Source organism: Acanthaster planci, linkage group LG19 (genome assembly GCF_054643075.1).
Source record: "Acanthaster planci isolate LZ-2023a linkage group LG19, COTS_SCS, whole genome shotgun sequence".
In the NCBI taxonomy this organism is placed as follows: domain Eukaryota; kingdom Metazoa; phylum Echinodermata; class Asteroidea; order Valvatida; family Acanthasteridae; genus Acanthaster; species Acanthaster planci.
In genome coordinates, this window is record NC_141795.1 from 3,248,715 (window position 1) to 3,271,735 (window position 23,021).

At 43.0% G+C, this 23,021-nt stretch overlaps 1 protein-coding gene across 1 annotated transcript in view; it reads right to left on the reverse strand.

The window, feature by feature from the left end:
* LOC110978030 (prolactin-releasing peptide receptor-like) overlaps positions 1 to 22,592 on the reverse strand; it is a 36,363-nt gene extending 13,771 nt beyond the window's left edge. The window contains exons 1-2 of the mRNA XM_022233916.2: positions 22,197 to 22,592; positions 7,789 to 8,825 (exon numbers count right to left, since the gene is read on the reverse strand). Of these exons, the coding sequence (XP_022089608.2) occupies positions 7,789 to 8,250 (462 nt within the window). The 5' untranslated portion in view covers positions 8,251 to 8,825; positions 22,197 to 22,592. The remainder of the gene's footprint in view (positions 1 to 7,788; positions 8,826 to 22,196) is intronic.
* Between the last annotated feature and the right edge of the window lie 429 nt (positions 22,593 to 23,021).

A 23,021-nucleotide genomic window follows, 5' to 3' on the forward strand; every position in this document is an offset into this window, starting at 1 on the left:
TACTGCTCTTAAAAATTAATTTGAATTGTAATTCTTTTAAATTTTTTAAAAACAATTCGACAAGGAAAGACATGTTTTCGAATATCAAGATTACAATTTTGTTTCCCGTGAGCAATCCTGTCTTGATGTATATATTTTTGACATACATGTATATAAATAATCCAAGTATAAAGTTTCTACAAACATATCTGATAATTGGAAAACATCACAAAATAGGGATTATCAACTCGGTTTCAAATCTTTTGGCATGAACATGCATTTATGCAAAAGACACATCTACACAAACGTGATTGATTGCGTGACACTTTTTACCCTGACTGGCGAATCAAAACAGAACAGCAGTTCTCTACCTATTTAGAGGTCAAAGTTTAATCTTCGAGATTCGTAGAGAAACTCTTCTTCATTTTTGTTCCGTTGTAAAATTGTGCTCTTAAATGATGTGTAGAATAGAATTGACAAGGATGATGTGTGGACGTTGTCTGTTGTCTCACTAGACAATCATGCGATAGGACCATCGAAAACGTACTGAACCAGGTCGGTATTCTAAAAGAGGAAGGTCATTTGGGAACAGAGCACATCACGCAAGCGTAGATCTGCGTCGCGCGTAAACGACCTGACTAAAGTCCTAATTTAATATTTAAAGAAGGTTACATAGAGCAAGGCATGGTGGGAACCAACATGACGCTGCAAGATCGTACCCATGGGAGCGAGGTTGCCTTGGGAGCGCTTCATTTTGGAGCATGCGCTGTTGAAATGCCGAACGGGCTCATTCTCACCAGTCAAGCGGCACAGAAGAAGCTCTGTCTCTTCGCACGAGCGCAGGTTCGTCCACCGGTTGCATCCAGGGCCTCACAGAATGATTCCATATTCATATCCCTTCGGGGTCCTCACGGGACTGTGTAATAAGGTGTTTAATGAAGTCCAAACGAGCTTGCTGTATATTGCACTGCATGGGCAAGTGAGAAAATACCAAGAAGCACAAATGCATGCACACAGTCATGTTTGTAGACTGAAGTGTTAAAATAACCAAGCTATTGGTGAGTGACCGAGTCCATTTGTATTTTTCAACTGTCAGACTTTACATCACAAGACCCATACAATTATCACTATGGGTGGCCAAAAATTCCTGTACCACATAAAATGTAGTGCGCTGACTTATTTCTTGGAAATGTTGAATACGTTCCGCGGCAAAAGTAAAAGATAAAGCTGTGCTCTTCTTGAACGTTCACATTCGGACTTTGATCGAGTACTGAAAATGAAAGGGTGGTACAACGCTCTCCAGTCGACGATTTATATTTATATTACTTTACTCAATTTACATTGGAAGGGCGACCTAATACAGTCAGTTTCCAGAGTTGGTTTATTTGATGGGTGTTTTAAAAGGGTATTTTTCTTATTATGGCAAAGTCCACTTAAGGAGTAGTCTGATGGTTCTGGAACTAATGTGATTGGTTGGTTGTTTCGTACTATTGCAAAGCGCATGCGTGCAGACCAAGTTTTGTTCGACATCCCTCCCCTTCTCACCAGTGAATTAGTTAATCTTATCAAATAATTCAAGTTAATTTGGTTTCTAATTTAGAAGCTTAGAAAAACCAATAGAAGGGAGTCATTTATCTCTTTAAGAAATGTTTTTATCTTTTTGTTCTCGAAATTGCTCCTTTAAAATGCGCTTGCCAACCTATATTTGAGAGAATTTTGCCAGTTTCGCTCCCAGGCTGATAGCAGAGAACACTGGCCCGCAGATCCATTAGAACTGCCGCAGCATTTCATTTCCTCTCGGCATGAGGGCTACTTTATTGTGCAAATACAACGATCGGGTGCAGCTCCAGTCAACACGTTAGCTAGGAATGCCGAGAGAAAGCATGCAGTCGACTTTGACGTTTTGAAACCGACTGCTTAAGTAGGGGCAAGTGCCCACAGAGAGTGTCTATCTCGCACTGGCAACAAGACCCAGTCTGATGATGTATTGAACTCGTGACAGTAGCGGGCTTCCCTGTCAAACATACTAAGAGAGTTTAACACTTCGTTGTGATGTACGTTTCACCCCCAGCAGTATAGTGACAAATATTTATCAACGACTTCCCGCTGACATTTGAAACTTGGGGTCAGATGCAGGCTTAAAGGGGCTTCAACATAATTTCTTTGAAATTCCCTAAATGTCATCGACATAGTTCCTTAAAATGCCAGATGGTGTAGACTCATTTTATAGGTTTGCTCTTTAATATTTTAGGTTTGTATGTTGCAACGTAGTAATATGTGAAAATGAAACATCACTCTGTTTGCATCTGGTTGCAAAAAAACACGTGACTACGTATAAAACGCCAAAATGTTCCCACATATTTCCTTTGGTAACGCAATCTTCTCAACCTCGCTCGGCGTTAATGAGCAATAAACAATACTCACAAGGATGCCATTTTGTTATTTTTCCCCAGATCTGTTTTGTATATTGGAAACTGATGTCGATTACGCTGGCACCAGACTGTTTTATAATTCTGTGCGTTCCAAGACCCCCTTTCAATAATTTTCCGGAATCTGACAAGGTAGGCCTACAGTTCTATGTGGTCAATCATGAATTTGAAATTATTTATCAGAGTAGACAGGTGCAAATTGGTCATGAAATTTCATTTTATTGCTTTCATTGGTATTCTCAACATTAAAACATGAAGACTTAACCTCGCTTTCAAATTCAATATGGCTGGCCCTATGAATAAAGTCTATGCGTCCGATTCGCTCATCATCCCTTACGCCCTTAAAAGCGCTGGAAAGGGCGAGGTTAATGCATAACGTAATTTCGTCGACCACTCAATGGATAGAATCATAGGTCAACAATTCCGTGTGGGGATGACAAGGAACTAAATGTGCACACATAACGCACAATGCCTTGTGGATCAGTAACTGTGACGTATTTCCTTCAAAAAAAGGCATTTGCTCTTCTAAGCGCCTTGTAAAGGTGGAGGGGACCAGTGAATGCGCCCAGCAGCTACCTGCTCTCTTGTTGTTGGAGGGCAGCTTAGAAATAACATAATTCCCAGGGGAACAGCGTTGGCAGATCCAAGAATTTTTCGGGGGGGGGTTCAGGCCCGTCAAATTTTTTATGCCCGATCGTTATGGACAGATCTAGACGGGAACAAAGGAAATGCATTACATAGTGCTGTATGCGCACAACAACCTTTACATGATGTCATTCAAAAATGACGACTATCTATGTCATTGTTTTTCGTTTTTTGTATTATGTCCTTTAGTGGGTGTCAGAGTGGGTTTGACCACCTCCCTCTATATCCACGCCTCGGGTGAGGCTCCTGAAACTTCCCAGGGTTTTTTGGCAAAGGGCCAATAGACACGGCAGCATGGCTTCAATGGATGAAAACTGCGCGTGAAAATGTCAAAGCGGAAGCCGGACCTGGGAATTAAATCCCGAAGAATAAAGGATTTCTGTAGTAGAGGAAACCCTTAGGATCTGGCGAAAGAGCGCTGACCGTCGAAAAAACAGAGTGCTCTAATGGCTTTTGTCTAACCCTAACAGTCCCAAATCCTTCGATTTCAATGTGATTTTACATACACCCTCGGGGATTAGCGTTAAGTACCGGGCGTGCAGCGTCTGCAAAAACACTACACCCCATGAGGGTTCACTCTCAGCAGAAAACAGACTGAAACCACATCATCTTTCATGCAAGCATCTTATCCGGGCTTTGCAGGGATTGAACAGTGTCTTTTTATGGTATCCCGCAATCTAATGAAATTATTACATTTCCCTGTCATTGATTGTATTTTTTGAAGTCTCCACAAATAAGCTTGTTGATTGAAGCATATATCAGTCCTTGTGTGCGGCTTTAACTCAACGTCTGGTGCGTAATTTCCTCAAGCCAACTTTACTTGTGATCTGCTAGTGCTTCCCATCGACAAGTTAAATGCCAACTTGCTCGACAGTGCCCGGCTGTTGCGTGTGGACGTGTTTCGCTTGTCTTTTCAATACACGGATCCCTCATTTGTGGAGGGATTTTGGGGGGTGCGCAAATGCCACGTACATGTATATTCCTAGCAATGCTGAGAGAAATAAGCTAACTTTTGACGAAATATTTCCAGCTTCGCGAAGCTGCTCCAGTCGTGGTTTATAAGACGAGATGTCAGATTACGCTGAACTTACACTCAATACATTTAATGGTTGTGGTCTTCTGCAAGTGGCGGTAACGCTTGCCACTGCTTTTATAACTTGTATTAAACTGAAGAGAGCAAAAGATCTCTATATTTGCACACTAACACTCTTTCAACAAAACTGTTTGACGATCACGTCATTGAAGTTTCTTCACTTTATGACCAATAATGCCAACCACAAAATAGCCAAACTGCTTTCCAAGCGAGGAAACTTGTTTAACCGGGCATTTCCGCACAGTGCCTTCCCCACGTCAGGCGCCCAGTGTCAAATGCATTTAACCTCGCCGCAGCTACCAAGCCAGTGCTTTGCTCGGATCGTCTAACGGCTGTGGTTGATAACAGTCGAGTTATCTCTCCTCCTTTCTTTCTTTCTCTCATGACACCATTTCACCTTCCCTCCTGGTGTCAGGTCGATATTTCACATCTGCTCCTATCGACATTCACATCATTATTTTATCATCCCGAGCTCGGTATCGCAAGTGATAGTTTTTATATCATCGATTTCCTCATTCTCTCTGTCACAATTCCAGAACAGTTGACGCCTGGTGCAACACACCTAATACAAGATGTTCAGCAGGTGTGTGCTGGCCGACGCCTCGCGGTGTCTTTGACCAGTTCTTCTGATTCGTTTGGTATGTATTTATGCGGCATCCGGTCTTCGGATACCCATTGACGTGAAACACACTTTTTTCCCTGGGGACTATATTGTTACACTCCCCTTCGTACCTGACCAACGCCTGAGCGTGTTTGCACCAGTAACCGCTTGTTACTTTGCATTGCTCCTCAACTTTATTGGCCCTTGAAAAGGAAACAATTCTTCTTTGAAAATGTCAGCCGATGCGATGTTCTCAATAACGGCAGATGTCTTTCGGGATTTACGAACTCCCGCGTGGCTGACTTATATAGGAATTGCGTGTGTCATGCCAAATAGGTAAAAATAAAGTCGGTGGAAGATACCAAGTAAATACCTCTCACAAGAAAATCATTTAATTTTCTCGATTTTTGATTCTCAAAACTTAATTTTCTCTCGGATAAACCTCGGGAGAAAACTTTGAAGTCTTTTGCTATGTAAACTGGCTACTAATCTAATACTGAAGATCGCTACACCACTTAGACAACAAGTGACAACTGAAAATTAAACAGGATATCATCGACGTTTACAGTGAACGAGTAACACATTGTAAGCATTATTTATTTCATAAAATCAGTTCAATACTGGTAACATTGTATAATGTCTGGGTCGATGCAGAAGTTAGTTTCATTTCGCCATGATTTAGTTGTGCATTCAACCATGAAGACGTTTTCCGAATTTACTGTGCTTTATTTCGTGTTTTGCCTCTAAAACCAAATATAACAAACCAAAACAAATACATGTAGGTCGACATTGATGACGGGTACAGCATGAGGGAAAACATCGGTCGATAACAGACTGCACGGTGGTTTAAGGTCTCCAGGGCACCTATGAAGTCTTGCAGTCGAAAAGCACTTTGAGATGGAGCCACTGGTCCCAACATAGGCTAAAATGCAGATACATATCTGGTATCACTTGCGGGGGAAAACCCTGCAAGGTAGCATTTTAATCAAAAACGCCATCTACCTCTGGCGCCTCTTTCGCGGTCGGAACTTTGCATGATGATTATTTGCTTCAGGGACAATTAACATGGGATTGCAAGCAATCCAGTGAAGTAGTCTACCAGCGGTCGTGAGCAAAATTGGAAGAGATTTCTAAAACCGATACTCATGTCTCCCGTTTCAAGCGTCAATAACTGTCTGTTCCACACATGATTCAGAAAAGCAAGTTTGTACCGATGAGAGGTTTCTTCAGGCTAAAGTTCCAATTGTGGGAAATATCAATGAAAACTTAAAGAAAAGCGTCAGACATATATCTTTATCTAAACTGTGAAGGTATCTTTAATTATGAAGTTAAAGATGCCTAAAGTTGTTTACCGAAAGAGATAACTCCTACCGCTGATATCAGGCACTGATGCAGTACAGTGTATTAAGACAACACCCACTCAGTATATCACCTTGACCACGAAAAGAGAAATGACCCTCGTCACTAAAGATTAAGTAAACACTGTATAACTTTAAGAATAAATGCAGCTAGGTTGTTTTCTTCCGCTGATAAAGCGGTTTTCATTGGTAAAATGAAAACAGCACTCGAAATCAGTGGCAGCAACGCCAGTGATACATCTTGGACAAATGTTCTGTTCAGTAGAACACCAGGGGGCGTTAATCCCCTGTGAAAAAAATCGTGTGGAAAACAATTTTGTGGGTAGTTTTCAAACTTAACGCCATTGGATAGCACACAAAGACGGGTCCTTTTAGGAAGCAACCGGAGCCGAAGTATTTGCTCATTTTACTTGTGCAATATGCTTTATACACATATGCCAACAAAGGCTAGTTTTTCTCATTGATGAGACAAACGGGGAGATACAATGCATGGGATTCCGTAATTATGGAAGACGCTACGTTCGAATCATTCCATAAAGCATTGGTGCAGTATCATATTTAAGGTTGCTTCTAACTACTAATTTCATCGCTCCCTGCGTATAATGATTGTGTTTATTTTGGAAGATCAAGTAGCATTAAGACTGCAGGAAATACATTCAATTCATTCGAAAGGATGCTATTCGATTGTAATGGACAAACACAGGTAATGATTTATTTTCAGGGAAGCGTGGGTATGAATTTAAATGAAAATTAATAAACTAGTCGTACACCTAGTTCGACAGCACCCAGCAACAAACAGTTAAGATATGGAAGGAGAAAGAATTACATTGAGGATTCTTCTGCACAGTTAGAATTTGTATTTATACACCCCGAAGATCACATCATACAAATACCAGGTGCTGGATTCGCACCTCCGACCTGTGACTGGGAGTTACAAATCTAGATTTCCGGGGCTCCTGTCACAAAACATGGTACCACTGTCATGATAATAAGTCGGCACCTTTGAATAACAAACATTGCCAGATATCCGACCGTAATCCTTATAAATGTTGTCGTGCTGTTGCAATGACGACCATCGGCACTGGCGCTTGCTGCAGCGAATCTTCAAGAGTCGCGCTCGCATTCTAACCTTTCCCGCCAACTCTCCCTCCAACAAACTACGGGCCATTACTTTAACAACTCGCTAGCGAGTAGGTCACATCCACAAGACACTTTCACTTCACACAATCGATGGATCTAACGTTGCCCCATCCGGTGGTGCGGGCAGAATGAAAATGCAACAGTTTAACCCAGGGGAAAGTGTCACACGGAGCAGCATATTGTTGGTTAGGCCTAATGTGAATCAGGAGACATGACCCCGAGTATTATTTTTTGGGGGAAGTGGAATATTGGCTTTCTGTATTGACAGCATGCGAGTGCAGAATAGAGGATATCACTTCCACAACATAACAATTACTAGGAAATTTTTCTTTGATCGCACAGCCAATCTATACGATGCAGAAGCCATCACACATACTTTACTAAATCTATCAACTTACATTTGGTTTTAGAACGTCTTCCTTAACATTAAACGGAATCTAAGCAGGAACTTTAAATGTTACCAATTTGGTATTTCTTAGTGTCATCGCGAATGAAACGTTTGGAAATGTTAGTCTGACAGTTCTGACGGGAAAGTTGACTTACCTGCTGAATGAAAAATATAAGGGGGCATCCCAGTGAGCCGAAATACCAGTCCTCCTTCATGATGTAGACGAAGGTAAAGGGCATACAGAAAACGGCCGAAAGGAGATCCGCCACGGCCAAATTGACCAGGAAATGGTTGAGGTCCGTCTTGGCCCGGGCAGCGAAGCCCAGCACGGCGATCACGATGACGTTGCCGACCACAGCAAGGAGGATGGTGAGAGAGTAGACGGCGGTGATGAGGGACTGCGCCGTCTGGTCCTGGACCCCGTACTGTAGGTCGCAGAAATCCTCCTCGGGCTCTCTGGATGGCTCGCTCGATGGGGGGAACCCGGTGCCGTTCGCCGGCAGCAAGCCCGTGTCGTTACCCAACGGCAGGTAGAGAGCCTGGGTGGAGTTTGTCCCGGCGATCTGATCGAAAGCCGAACCCAACAGGGCAGGAAGAAGATTTTCTTCAGCTGCCATAATGTGAACCGTAATCAGCGTTATCGGGGAATGAGGGAATAGAGCTCCTACTCCAAATGTTCAGTATTTGTCCATTAATTTTAACTGTTACATTGGGTTTATAAACATCTCTCACTGACGGAACCTTTTTAATGTGAAATGCCCGCTTATTAACAAAACCCTTTACTTAACACGCCGCGTGGCTTTAACGTGGCTTGTTCAAACACATTTGAGTGAAATGAGTGCCTGGCAAGTTGCATCATCTCCACTTGAAACGTTTCTTGGAGCACGCTCTTACTGCTGTCTTTGCGGGGACTTCTCAACAGCAGTCACATTTCCCCTGTAGTCTCCTTTCAAGGCGCCGGTGGTGCAACCTCAAGTGAGATTAGTTTTCATTGTTCTGGCCAGCTCAACGCCGTGTTCTGAAGCAACTCCAGCCGTCACGCCTGCTGCTCAGGCTTTTTTATCAATCCACTTACTGTTCCCATGGTGACGAATGACACAAGGGTACCGTTCTTCCGTCGAGAAAGATAAGTTACATGGTGGCGCAATATTAAAAAGCCCGCAGGGGATATGACGTCAGCAGATGCACCTCTCTAAAAAACAAGAGGGAGAAATACTCGTTATACAAGAAAAATGATTGAAAAGCTAGGTACACTTTGTACTTTGATAACGGTGCAAGGTTATTCCGCCATTCTTCATTTTTATTATTTTTTTCTTACAAAAATGCCCGAGGGTGACAATTTTTTCAAAGCACTGTCATCCTGTCTTACTGCAGTGTCGTAAAAATGTAGGAGCTATTGCTTCCGCTCCATTCATGCTGGAGCACCGGGAGAGGCTTACCTATATAATGCAGCTTATAAGAATTTGGCCATGGGAATCGGCAACAGGTTACGCAAAGTTTGCCTGCGTACAGGTTCAGCACGGAGTTGAGCTCGAGCGGGACTTGGCACGTTTCCTTCAGAGTACGTATAGGATTCCACTAAACCTGTGCCAGATAATCGATTATTCGAATGTTCGATCATCAGACCTCCATTTCGCTCACTGGAAGTGCAATCATCGCAAGAACTGATAGCGAGAGAAACATTGCGCTTCGTCTCTTAATAATTGTGCAAACACCAACCACCCACGCGATGCGGACTTGAGGAGAGAAAAGATCTTGCTTGTTGGGAATGGCCGTCTGGTATTTTTGTATCGTCACAAGTGAGAAAGGACAGCATGTATTATGCAAAGTGGACGATGCTTCTTCCGTGTCTCACACGTGTTTTGTTGTTGCTTTTGTTTATTTTACTACACTATGCCCCAACTTATCCTATGGTCTTACGAAACTATTGTTGCGTCCCAGTCACTAAAGCAATACCAACATTAGCAAAGGACGCGTTTAATAGCTTAATACCTTTTGTATTGCCTGCATTCCACAAACAATAAAGGTAAGTATGGTATGCCTATACCGGAGCACGTTTTGTGCTATTGGCCTTTCAGAAGCACGGGCGGACACCATAGGAGGGCGCTGTTTGGTTTGGGTAAAATCTTTTGTGTTTGCTCCAAATTTACCTACTTCAAAAAGCGCCCTCGTACTGTGTCAGCCCCAGCTTCTAAAAGGCTAATTGAACGTACCCCAGGTGAAGTTTTCCAAAAAGATCTGCCAATGAATATTTACAATAGTGAGGACACCTGGAAAGTAGGTTTGAAATTCGTTCTGTTTCATCCGTAACGCAGATTCCAGCCTCTTCTCTAGACTGTTACTCAAATGAAATGCGCTCAAACCCCTCGTCGTAAAATAATAGATACATAAAATGTAATTTAAAGAAAGATGTCGCTGCATGGCTCCTTTAGGTGAAGAGTACTCTTTGTAAGTTGTGTTATTTCCCTCTGCGGCAAAAATGGACAACTAACATCGATCGGACTTTTATCATATAGACACTGTCTGTTATGAAAATCGAAAATCCAGCACGACCGGACTTTACTCTAAATTCACACAATTGAGTAATAAACGTGGAGAGCGACGGTGTCTCCTTGCTGACAAGCCCACCTGTTGAAAACTGTCCCTTGCTACTCCGGTAATTGGCTCAAAAAGGGTCAGGTTGCAAGGTGGATTCATCACTGTTGACTATACGTGCGATAAACAAGGTACACCGCTTTCATAATCGGATCAGAGATCTGCCTTTTTGCCTTTCATTAAGAATCCTTGCAGTCGTTATAAGACTCATCCCTTTCCAATAAAGATGAGCAGTTACTATAGTTCCTAACACACTATGAACTATTTTTACTCTCGAAAGGCTTTGCTGATTTGATAGGAAAGATAAGAAAAGACATCCTACTCCTTTATTTCCCCATATCAAACGAACATTGGACACTGAATTGTGTCTGATACAAAAAACCCACTAATACATCAAGCTTTTTGAGAGATACATAATGGACATACATGATGTGACCTGATGCGATTTCGAGTACAACGAGCGAGGTAATTTGTCTCTGTGGCTCCAGAAGGGGTTCCGGCGCCCCCAAGCGGTATTTACGTCAATGAGGAGTATACATACATGTATTACGACGAATGAGACCAAAATCATTAATGACGCAGAACGTCAGCACAAGTCGTCTTGTTTTGTCTCAACGTTTGCATTTCCATATGCTGACGGCAGAATGGCGCCTGCGTTGGGACATGCTTTCTTCCTGATCACATGACAAGCACCAGGATGTAGTTTTGGTATGTGTTCCCTGGGAACACTTCAACGTGAATAACTTCCCCGGGGACGAACGAGAAAAAGTACACGCGGACACGTATGTAGATAAACAAGGCGAATGCCTGTTACATGTAACTTACCCTGAGCTAGCGCTTCTGAACGAAATGAAGTCATCACAAGGGAGAATTATTCACTTAACGTGCATTTGAACGCCAATGGTCGTGAACGCTATGCACACTCTTGTGAAGAACAGCAAGGAATCTGTTCGAGGCTGCGAACTAAAATGTCAGTCCACCTCAGCTTCCGTCTTCTTCCTCCGATACAAGACAATCATGCCAGATAAATTCCATGAAAAGGGTAATTTCAACAAATCTGCCCAGACTTACAGGGAGGAGCCTCGTCGCGTTGTTAAGTTAATTGGCTATTTCATCAGGATATCCTTTCACACTCACTCCACAAATTTGCGACGAGGCCGGAAATGTCCTAATTCCCGCCGGCGGTCGTCTCTCCAGCCGGTCGCCAACTCACTGCCCATCCAGTTGAGCACCGTTGACTGACCGGCTAATAATTTATTCCAGCGACGAGCTGTTGACCTGCTTTTTGCTTTATCATCTTCTCCACCAGCGAGATGAAGTTGGGTCATATTCGAGGGGAGAACAGAGAGCGTGCGAGTGCATGTCTGCTTGGAGTCTCGGTGGGGTGACCGCAGCTTGTACTTGAATTACCGAGGCCGGCACGCGCGCGAAAGGTCGCACGCCGTCCAGATATTGGATCGTGCTTAAGTGGACCCGAAAAATAGATCAGATTAAAACAAGTAACACAGAGATACCAATTAGCACTTATAAAGGCTTAAGTTTACAAGAGTTATCAAAGTTTACTTATTAAGATAGGATAAACCGAAAAAAATTCATAAAATGTGGGAAAAAATTATTGATTTATTTCATGGTACTGTGATATTCTAAACAGAGATTAAAACACAACAAAGCAACATTTTGTAGAACTTAATCGAATCGTTAAAATCGTTGAAAAAGAAGCACGGATTGAAGGTTCATTTGGAGCAATGATTTTTCTTCTGAAAGGATTCTTGTATAAAGATACAAATAACCGAAAATTTAAAGAATTCACTCATCGAAATTTTGATCCAGGCATTACACTTTATGTCTCAATTTTTTACTCAACAGTAGAGACATGTACATGCCTCCTCAGTTCGAGCGAAACAACAGCATTTTTTTCAGCAAAATACCCTTCGGAAGATGCTCACGCGAAGTGAGGTGTTTCTGTCAAAAGAAACTAATGAAAGTTTTATGTTGAAAACAGCGAGAAGAGTTTGATGTTATGGTTTATGCCAGTTGTTATTGGTTTTTTGTTTGGTTTTTAACATTGGCGTGTTCACTTTTCTGTTTGCTGTACTGACTAGACACCATCAAAGGGCAGCTGAACACTGCAGGCCACAGCAAAACGTCAATTAGAAGTATTGGGCATCCTATATCAATTTTCCGCAGAAAATGAACGCCGAATTCGATTGTGCACGTGAGAGTTTCTCATGACAGGCGTTGGACCATTGAGCGCCATGACCATGAAGATCGCTTTTACACCTCTCCATACTCGCCAGGGTCCCGCCAACTCACACCTCAAGAATGACATGACACCTGTATGGGTAGAAGCCACAACACCCTGGCTTCTGGATTCATATAGCACTCATCGCTTCGCCCATATTGACAAAGCCCAAGAGTTCAGGTAACGGCTTTGGCTTTGTTAATAGGAGTTTAACAAATAAGTGGAAATCACCATAATCCAAGAAAACTTGAACACTAACCACACAGTTCTAGTCTCCCAGATTCCTCGTTTTTTCAACTACCAGTTTTCCATGAAAGCGTCTGTTCACTTGTGCAAGCTGCTAAAGTATGGTTGGCACAATAGCCATACGTTCGGCAATTCACTGAAAAGTTACAACACTTTAACCCCTTGAAAAAAAATTGACACCCCAAAATGAACAATTTTGATTCAACTGCAAAATTTGCGTGGGGAGATTATGATGATATAACAACATCAAGGAGTTCAACGAAGACATCAACAAAGATGGCAACAAGCAAACAAATTTAATCCCATCTTACCTTTCTAAATAACTCCCAGCTATCCCACTCGGGTCATCCCAATGTTGCTGAGAGTATGTCGTTCCAGTATTTCAAAAAGGGCCAGTGAACAAGCAAGTACACGTAGATATTATCTCATCTTCTCCTCTCCAAATCTCAGGTGCGTTGTAGATGTACTAGTTCCGTGGCTTGATACTAGGCTCATACAAGACTGCAGAACGGAAGGTGTTCTGCCCAAGGCGTATAGCGCATACTACATTTATACTAATCCCGTTCTCTCTCATTTTCTCACGTGTGGTGATCTCCAAAACATGACAAGTGGGTAATACTAAGTAAATACCAAGCCTCGTCGACCTTCAAAGCTACACGTGTTGGGTCACAAAACAAATATCACCACGACGTGACAATTATGAGTCTCTGCATTTTGTTCTCTGGCAGTGAAAGTAAACATAGCAGAAGAAGGCCACGATGTTGGTAGTTTGTAAAGATGCGAGGGACATTAGATTCACCCCGCTAATGACTCAAGAAAATGAAAGGATATTTTTGCAAGTTTGAATAGAAAAAAAGGAAAAACGTCTTTGCATTGTGTGACATCATTCTGTAAGAGGGTATCAGCGACCCAAGGCCCCCACAACCTTCAAAACGAGGCGGATTGAGGTATACTGTCTAACATAAATAAGTGTCTTGGCTCCAATAGTCATTTGTGAGTGACATGCAAGACACAACCTCCAGCAAATTTGCGTAGGCCTTAGCTGCTAACCCTTGCCTCTGCCACCGAAGCCTGTTTTGAAGACCTACATGTAAATAAAACCCTTACAGAAAAGGGAGTTTTTCATCTACTCTGTAGTGTCTATCCAAACCCTTCCAAAATGAATTACTTCATTCCACCTTATCAACCGCTTGGCTAGGACATAGCTCCAAGTTTCTTTTTGTATTAAAACCAATTAAGCATAAGGAATTGCCAAAGTATTTTTATCGAATTTGCCTTTTTGATATAGTGTGAAAAATACATCCGAAAGCTAAAGGTCAGGGTCAATATGGCAGTAAATTTGCAGGTACTACAATGTAGTTGGTAGTGGTCATGCTCTACACACTGCAAGCCTGGCTTTTGTGTACTCCACAGATGCGTACTGTGCACCGTTGTGGCTGAGAGTTGCCATGTCAGACAAATCGAGCCCGTCCTGAGCTGGGCCATGAGGATTATCTCGGCGACTCTTCTATCTACGCCTATCTTAGTTTCTCACTTGAATCCTATGTCCAAAATGAGGGAGCTGATCCACAAGAACCTGAATAATCTACCTAAAAGGCGCCTGGAATCTTGCAAACCCGTCTAGGTTTCCAAAGCGACCCTTCGTGCCAAGTTCAAACTGCAAAATATCTGGATAGATGCCAGTGTCACCAACAAAAGACCTTGTCCACTCAGTGTCCCGCGAAAACAGTGGACGGCTCCTAACAGGACCCGTACAGTACGTGACAAATCAGCTCATGACCTGGTCAATATAAACGTTTACAGACAGCCTTGCATGTGACTACAGGCACCTTGGTCAGACTGTCCAACACATCATTCAAGGCAGCCATGGCCCTCTAGAGGGCCTTCCTGGGCCTGGGGGCTTCAATGCACTCCATGAAGTCACAAGCGCAGCACTGACCTGGCCGTCACTCTAAGCTGTTCATATTACGAAAGAAGAAGTGACTTAATGTATTTCAGGTATTTGCAAACGAAGAATTTATTTCCAAAACGTGATACATTTATATCCATTTAAAAAGGGGAAATTTTCCCCTTCATTTGTTAAATATTAAACAATGAAAGCATTGCATGTAAGACGTGTTCCTAATCTTCATCTTCGCTGTATTAGGTTGTGCTTAACATAAAACCAGTCAAAACTGATTTTTGGGTGACCAGATGATGGTGGGATTCTACAACGTGCAAAAATGGCGCTTATTGGGTTTTATAAACAAACTCAAGTTTCCTGGCAGATCTGATTCCCCAAAGTATGCCTGAACAAGTTTCCCATTAATGACAACGCTCATAGGTTAAGTCAGATTATGAGGATCATTACCAATTGTGTACTTTGGTGTTTACATATTTCTTCACCTTCCAGTGAAACAGTAGGTCCAAGACTTTAACATGGTATTGAGATAAGCGATTTTACTATCCGAGATTTGCATATGTAGTCCAGTTGCTGGTGTGATTCAACTTCTATCAGCGTCCCTATTTAACTTTTGAATTCTTCAGCCTGTTGAATTCTGCCACTCGCTGGACTCCCCTTGGTTAATACGCCATTGCATCAGGCAAAGAGAACAACGAAATATACCGCCCCAAGTAGCTGCGATAACCAATCCCTGGTATGTTCCTTCTGTCAGCGCCGTGCCCCCAGAACGAAGACATCCGTCAGGCTGACATGGGATGGTATTGATTGACGACGTTGTTTCGAGGTGCCATTTTGTCTAATTTCGCGTCCTTCTGTACTTCTGTCTGTGATTCATTCGCTCACTTTTTTCTCTCTTTCCACTATATACACACGACTCTCTTTTGTGACAACACAGCGGAAAAGGCTACTAATGCACGACTCCATTATCTACAAACACTGGATATGAGAGGTCGTGGAAACAGGAAACTCAAAATAACAAAAGATTCCTGACAAGACCTCTGCGCAGCGGTGGCATGGCTTTTAGTGCTGCTGGTGATGACTGGTGGTGAGGACAGTGATTAGAAATAATGGAAGGCCGAGTGTGTTAGTGTAGGGCTTCAAATTACTAAGCAATCACTATCCAACCGAAGATCTGTTATCAAATGTAATAATATACAATTGGAAACCTGACACGAAAGCTTCTTTCCGTGCTGAAAATGTGACCCAGCTCAACCGTCAAATAGCATCAAAAAGTAGGCCTTTACGGCATTCTTAGTGTGGAAAAATAGGTGTTAGCCACCTGAATACCTTGATCATGAATGACGTAAATTAATTTGAAATTAATCCTCTGGCGCCTTTACAAGGCAAACCAATACCAGCTCCCGTTGGGTGTGTAAGATGTCACTGGAAAATTAAAGTCACACTTATGCAAATTAACAAGTGATGGATTAAAAATAATAGCGTACACTGGGGCAAATTCGAGCAACGACTTTAATTTAAGAGGTTACGGCAGCCATCTTCCTTGACAGTGTTTTTGTTCCATAGGGATACACATGAGTTGAGTACATGTAACTCTTGTGCACATCCCAAAAGCACTGGCTGGGAGAGATGACTGCCGTGCATTGCATATTGTTTGGTGACCAACAACACCGCCTAAATGACCATTTGGAACCAATGCTTGATATCGGGAATATGTACTTGGCGCTAGTCTGTGTGCTTAAATTATATTTGGTACCAGTTTTGAATGATGGAGTTTTAAAAGTATGAGGGTTCATCATCCACGAATTCTTAGTTTAGTTTTTTTTTCTGCAGTTACCGAAAATAAAGAGATCGTACAATCCAAACGAACTGTGTTATCCCTTTAACATGGCTCTATATTACAAAATCTGTTAATATTTAATGATAAATGTAATCCTCGGGCTGCTTGGGTAAGTCTGTCTAAAACACATCTACATTTTCTTCCAAAACACGTGTACATTTTCTCCCATGGAAACAAATTAAATACTGTTGTTCGGATATTACAAACTACTTAATCTCCTGCAGTCGTATTTTCAGCTGCCAAAGTTGTTCGGATATTACAAACTACTTAATCTCCTGCAGTCGTATTTTCAGCTGCCAAAGTATCAGTTGTTTACTTACTTGACAATTTCCGACGCCGAGCACATGTTGTTTGTCTATACACTGCTGATGTCTTGCAACAGGAACGTTAGCCTTGCTAAGGTAAGCCAATGAGATGAGAGAGGAGGAAGTCACTCAGCTCTTGACCAGTACGTTGAATCAGAATACAGGAACAACTGAATTTAGTTCGCAGAATCCTCACGCTCACAAAATCCTCAACTGTTTGCGAAAGTGTGTCGGCATCCCTGCCTGCAAGACAAAGCCTTTAGAATCCAATGTAGGCCTACGGAACCAATCGAAAAATTGCTTATCCAACGTCCGCAGAGTCGTCAAATCACAGAATCGATTGTAGGCCTTTCCACACCCTCTCATGTGCGCAACAAACTGCAGCCTGGCTGCGGGTCGCACGGTGCTTCGGAGTCCTTCGAAAGGGATAAGCCTTTGTTTTCTTTCCATTTTGACGAAACTTTGCCAAAACCTCGCGCCCTTTTAACCGAAAACAGTGGGATACTGTACGGGGCTTAAGGACTTACAATCAGAATCGCCCTGCGCTGTGGAAGCAAACGCTTTGACAAAAGCTAAAGATAACAATGTGAACCGTAAGGTTTTGTTTCGATCCACAAGGACAACGAACATGTAAAGGGATTTAAGGTATTTAGACAGTTTCAAATTGAAATCCCATCTGCGCTGCTAAGGGTTCTGATGGAAGCGTTCTACAGCTTTTCTTGCTTTGGTGGAGCTTTTTTATCATTCGTGCTTTTCATCGTTGACAAAGAAGTTGAAATCGAAAGCCAAGAAGCACCCTGGTAGAATAACATGTCAGCACCTTCACGGGAAGCTAAAAGGCAACTTCGGAGAAGAGGTTGCGGTTGAGCGTCCCATCCTATGAACCGTACTTAGGGTCAGTTACACAGTATAGCAAAGACTGCGGCTTGTTTTTATTGAATTCTTAGAGAGTTCCAACAAGAACTGAAGAGAAAAAACTAGGAATAGACTTCTTGCTTATCTTTGATATTTCAAAATGTTATCTCCGAGCTCATTTCAATACCATGCTGTCGGGGCAATAACCTGTTCTATGTATAGAGGAATATATAATCTGAAACTGTCCCATACTCGATTTCAAATTCATATGTAACCAGAGAAACCCTCCTCCCCATGACATTTCGATGCCAAGTTAGGCCATAGATAACCACATGAAGTTTTTCCCGCCTTTACTTCGCTCGTCACCTAGCGCCCAAACAGGGTGCTGATAAGGGCTGATGGCTTTGCACTGTGATTTGCTACATTGTGCACGACCTGTGACGGCGAGGTTAGCACTTCCTGTTAGCGAAGCGTTATTTAAATTTTTTGGTTCGCCAGTGGCAATGCTTTGACACGAGCGAAGTCTCGGCTATAATAAAAACATGGTCTTGGTATTGTGACGCGATAGATGGCGCTCTGCACGGTAACAGACGGCAAATGTCAACCTCGACACCATGGACTGCTTGTGCGTTCCTTCACTAGACCCTGGTTGCGTAGAATTCGAAAATGACGCTGATGACCGGCTATTCAGGTTAAATATACATAAACGTAAAGTGAATCCATCGATCTCCATTATATAGACAATCATAGGCCTACACGTATTTCCAAAGCTACACGCTCGCGCCCCTGTATTCTCCTTCGCTTCACACACGCGTAAATCTGCATTGCTCGTGAATACACTGACTAAAGAATTATGGAAGGGCTGCATAGCGTAATTTAAATATCCCAACTAGTTGGATATAAATTGGCAGGGGTAAGATCACGCAAGCTATGTTGGGAACCAACATGGCGTGACAAGATCATACCCGTGGGAACCAGCTGGTTGGGCAGATGTATACTTGCAAATGTATACTTGCGTGTAATTGTAAGATGAGCGGGCGCAGTGCTTAGGCTCCGCCTTGCGCGTGGGCAATCGCAATGCTAGTCACTGCTTGGTCACATGTAGTGGGCGCGCAGGCGTGATGAAGGGGCTGTGTATTTGGTTCGATTCTGCTATAACAAATCCAGGTCTGTGGTTTAGGCAGAGCAAGCAACTGAGTTTGATACACCTTGTACGTTGGTGTAAGGGCCGTCAGCGTGACTAGTGTCTAGTCCTGAGTGGTGCGTGTGTCGATAGTTGGGGGGCTTATGATGGGTCGAGGGGCTGTTTGGTAGTGCGGAGCTCCTTATGGGAGCTTATACGGTCAATTGATTTTTAAAGGGTGGATCGCTATCTCGCAGCACGAATTGTGAGTTTAGTTTCTAATCTAAGCGGGATCTTTAGTGTTCTGTAATGACTTTACTCTTTAATGAATTTACAGTCCTGATTTTTCCTATATGCACACGAGATTGCCGTATTTAAGCCGGTCTCCTTTCGAGCCATTTTATAGCAAAAAACTGAACACAACCGAAAAACCTGAGAGGAAATTACCAAAATCGCACCCCTGTGCGTTTTCAATGGCCCGCTCACACGTCTTGCTGCCAAGGCCATTAGTGCGCATGCGTGCATAATTATGAATTTATAAGTGAAAAGGTCTATAGATAGAGCTGAAGGTTTCAAATTTAAAGGTGTTTTTCTAATCCCCTGGGAAATAAATACGTTCATCAATGCCAACCCAACGTTCTTTCGAAAGAAAATTGAAAGGGCCAATATGTGTCATTACTCGTTGTAAGATTTTACTGAAATTGAGACAAAGACAGATTGTTATATCACGCTATGTGAGTCAACAAAAGTATGATTTTGAAAAGGTTGCCATGTCGTGAATGCTCATTTATGCCTACGAACAACAGATTACAAAGTTGCAGGAAGTGTTTGGATTTTCATGACCAAATCCCCCCCCCCCGAAAAAGGAGGTGACCACTGCTGGCTTCGAGCTGAATTCATCTCGTTTCATTTCGCTGACCCAGTTATTGTCTAATCAGACTTTTCGATAACCTATTAAAAGGCTGTCTCTTCAACAACTGTTCCGAACCCCCAACTCCGCCAAGAAATCCCCAATTCGACCGACGAGCGCGGCCACGCGTGAGTGGTAGCATCTGCAACTTGAATACTTGGGTACATGACGTGTTAGCCATTTGGTGACATCTTATTTGACAATTTGACCACTTGATAGGTAGACAGTCGTTATGACAAATTTGTATGGTATCAGCTTACAAAAAGTGCAACATTAGCTGACCCAAGGAGATTTTGTTGTCGACATCAAAGTGCAATTTTTTTCAACTGTCGGGGGAATTTGAAGATACATGTAGTGCTACGCATTAGTCCCCATTGCGCTTGAAACTGTTTATTTAGGCCTCCCACTATGCAAGGAGAAAAGTATAATGTGGAAGTTAAAAAAGATATGGGTAGACAAACTGAACTGACGCAAACAACAATTTGTATACGTCAACAACTTGCCAATTTAAAGCACGCTTATTTGAATGTCCCTTCTCGCCTTTTCCTCGAATTTTCCCGAGTGGAAACATTTTATTTATAGGTCCCTTAAATCTTGTAGTCATTAGTCATTTTCAGGTGCACTCGGGCCAAGCTTTGTTCGGTACAATCGTCAGTAAGCTGCAAGCCGAAATCAAGAAAGGCAAATGGGAAGAGTACTCGAAATAACACAGATTAGATTACGTGACAGGCTCTCGAGACAGATCTCGAGGGTGATGCTATATGTCGCGCATGCGAATTTCGATCAAATGGCCTGATGCATTGGCCTTACGGGCATGATCCGAACGGAGCATCAGGTTATCACATAATTATGATACCTAATTCATCTTCTAAAGTGAAAACGATGGTCAAAGTCGTGGCAAAGGTGGGTGCAACCTCGGAATGTCCCCAACGTGGTTGTTCGTGGCAAATTTTAAAACTAATATGCCTTCCTTCCTCCATGCTCAGTGCTGTGAAGTAAAACGAACCTACTGTCGTTTGACATAGCTGAACTGCAGTGGTTCAGATAATACAGTGAAGACCATAAGGCCCCAGGCTACCGCAGATAAAATGCACATTTAAAGCGTGCACTCTGTGAACTGCCCTGAATAAATTTTACTCAACAATGTAATCAGTATTTCCACCGGAAACGCGTGTTAGTGGGCACTGAAGTACTGTGAAGATTTTTTATAAAGCAATGGTTTGGTTTTTATGCATTCTGTTCCGTCGTTAAGGATGATTGAATGTGAAGAAGTAGCAGCGACTCAGTGCATTCAAGCACTTACCAGGAATAATGACCAGCGGGAGGCACGTTGTTGACCGCCGTCAGAACGGGGAAGGGGGGGACACAGGGTTCCCAGTGCGCAACGAAAGGATTGGAAATCTAACGCACAAGGTTGAGACAAAAACTAACTACCGTCTCGACCAACCGAGATTTTCAGGGTGCTAGCGCCTGCTGACCTCGCTTGGAAAGGAGACCTACCTCTTTAAGGGGTTTTATAGGAGAGGTGAATCATTATTCATCAGGGGAAAAATGACTTTTTTTGTATTCCAGGGGCATCGCTTGAGATGGAACATCCCGTTACATCCGGGTTCCTCAAAGCCACCGATTTCATATAGGCATGAGCGCAACACCCGTTGCAAGTACGGGCGATTCACAACAGTGCGCCACCAAGAGTTTGCAACGCGTTGACCAATCACAGTGCATGAAATCTGTCGACCCTTTCCAAAACGCGCGTTGGGTCGACAGATTTCGCGCACTGTGACTGGTCAACGCGTTGCAAACTCTTGGAGGCGCGCTATTATGAAACGCCCGTATTGTTTTGATCCCCCATGAACACTTAAGGTTGAACGAGTTAAAAGAACGGGAGGGAGTACAGGGAAAAGAACAGCCTGGTCATTCGCACCGTTGATTTAAAGTGGAAGTCATCGGTGCATCCTACCGACAATAGACGTGAATTTTAGCTGCAAACACAGCGGTATTTGTTGTGTGAAATTAACACCGGATTAACTCCACCGTTGTTACAGCGTGTGCATAAAAGTTGTTTGCCATTTTTGTCACGAACACTAAGCATCATTCGATGTCTATCCCTAACCCCCGTATCCTTACAGCGCCAGGAAAATCCCAACCCTAGTACGCACAATCTGAGGTGTTTTGCAAGGTTACATCTCAACAGCTAAATAAAACCAACGTTGATTTTGAACTCTGGCGAATGCAATTCAAATGGATTTATCGAGCTACGAAGTTCAGTTTTGTTTCTCTTTTTTATATACAGTGCCATTTTTACCACTGACAGAAGAGCCTAGGAAGGAAAAAAACGGGCACTGGAAAAGAGATCACAAGTAGATTCCTCAAAAGTGTTGTACATATGAAATCATAGCTAATGCAGAGAAGCCATTACTCCATTAGAGTAGACCAGAAATACATTTCCCCTATGAAGTTTTCCCAACGATGCCAATAAGGTACACAAGAAGCACTAAAATGCCATCAAGGGAAGAGATAATTAGAATTTCACGCTAGCTAACTCACCTCAGTTGCGAAGAGGCAAACCTTGGGTATCCTACGAGCAGAAGCTACAGACTGTGTCCAATGCCGAAGGTGTTTTCCCATCTTATCACAGGCCTGGGATCATGGCCTTCCCTTAATTGGGTATTTACCGTTTTAGTTGTGATCTGAAACGCAACCGGCTGCACGCCACGGGCGGAATGTTGTCCTAAGATGCCGTGGCTGGCCATGGCATGCACAGTGGACCTTTGCGGAGCTCCAACTGGCGGTGGGCAGACGTACAAGACGCAGAAGCAGAAACGAAATCACTGACTGGAAGAAGCAGTACATGGGATGACGGTAGCCCTCGCGGAAAGCCGCTCATAAAACGCTCGGATTACAACTGCTCCGCACTACAGCCAGTCAAACAGATGTCTGCAATAAGGTAGTCCGGCGACACTTGGGTGATTGCATCGTAGTAAGTATCCCAACGGGTTATTAACTCTCATTACGTGCTTGTCGAACTTCTTGCACAGAATAGCCGTCGGCTCAAGGGTAATTAAAGCCGACGCAAAGATCGCAGCAAGTGTTTTCCGTCACACTCGAATGGGAGTTTCCACACAGATCAGCTGGGATCACTGGCGTCGGTTCCAGTAGTTTTTAAATCCGTGTCTGAAGTTCCCAATAAAAAATTGCTCTGATGGACCGTCAAAAGACTACGTGCGATTTCGAAGATGTTTGGGAACCGATGACACTCATCCATCTTCCTTCAGCCTTCAGGAAACGCATGCACAGTTTTGATGTGCATATGGGTTTGTAGGGCTAAATGTAGTAAATTCATTCTGTAAATAAGAAGTGTGTGCAGTGATG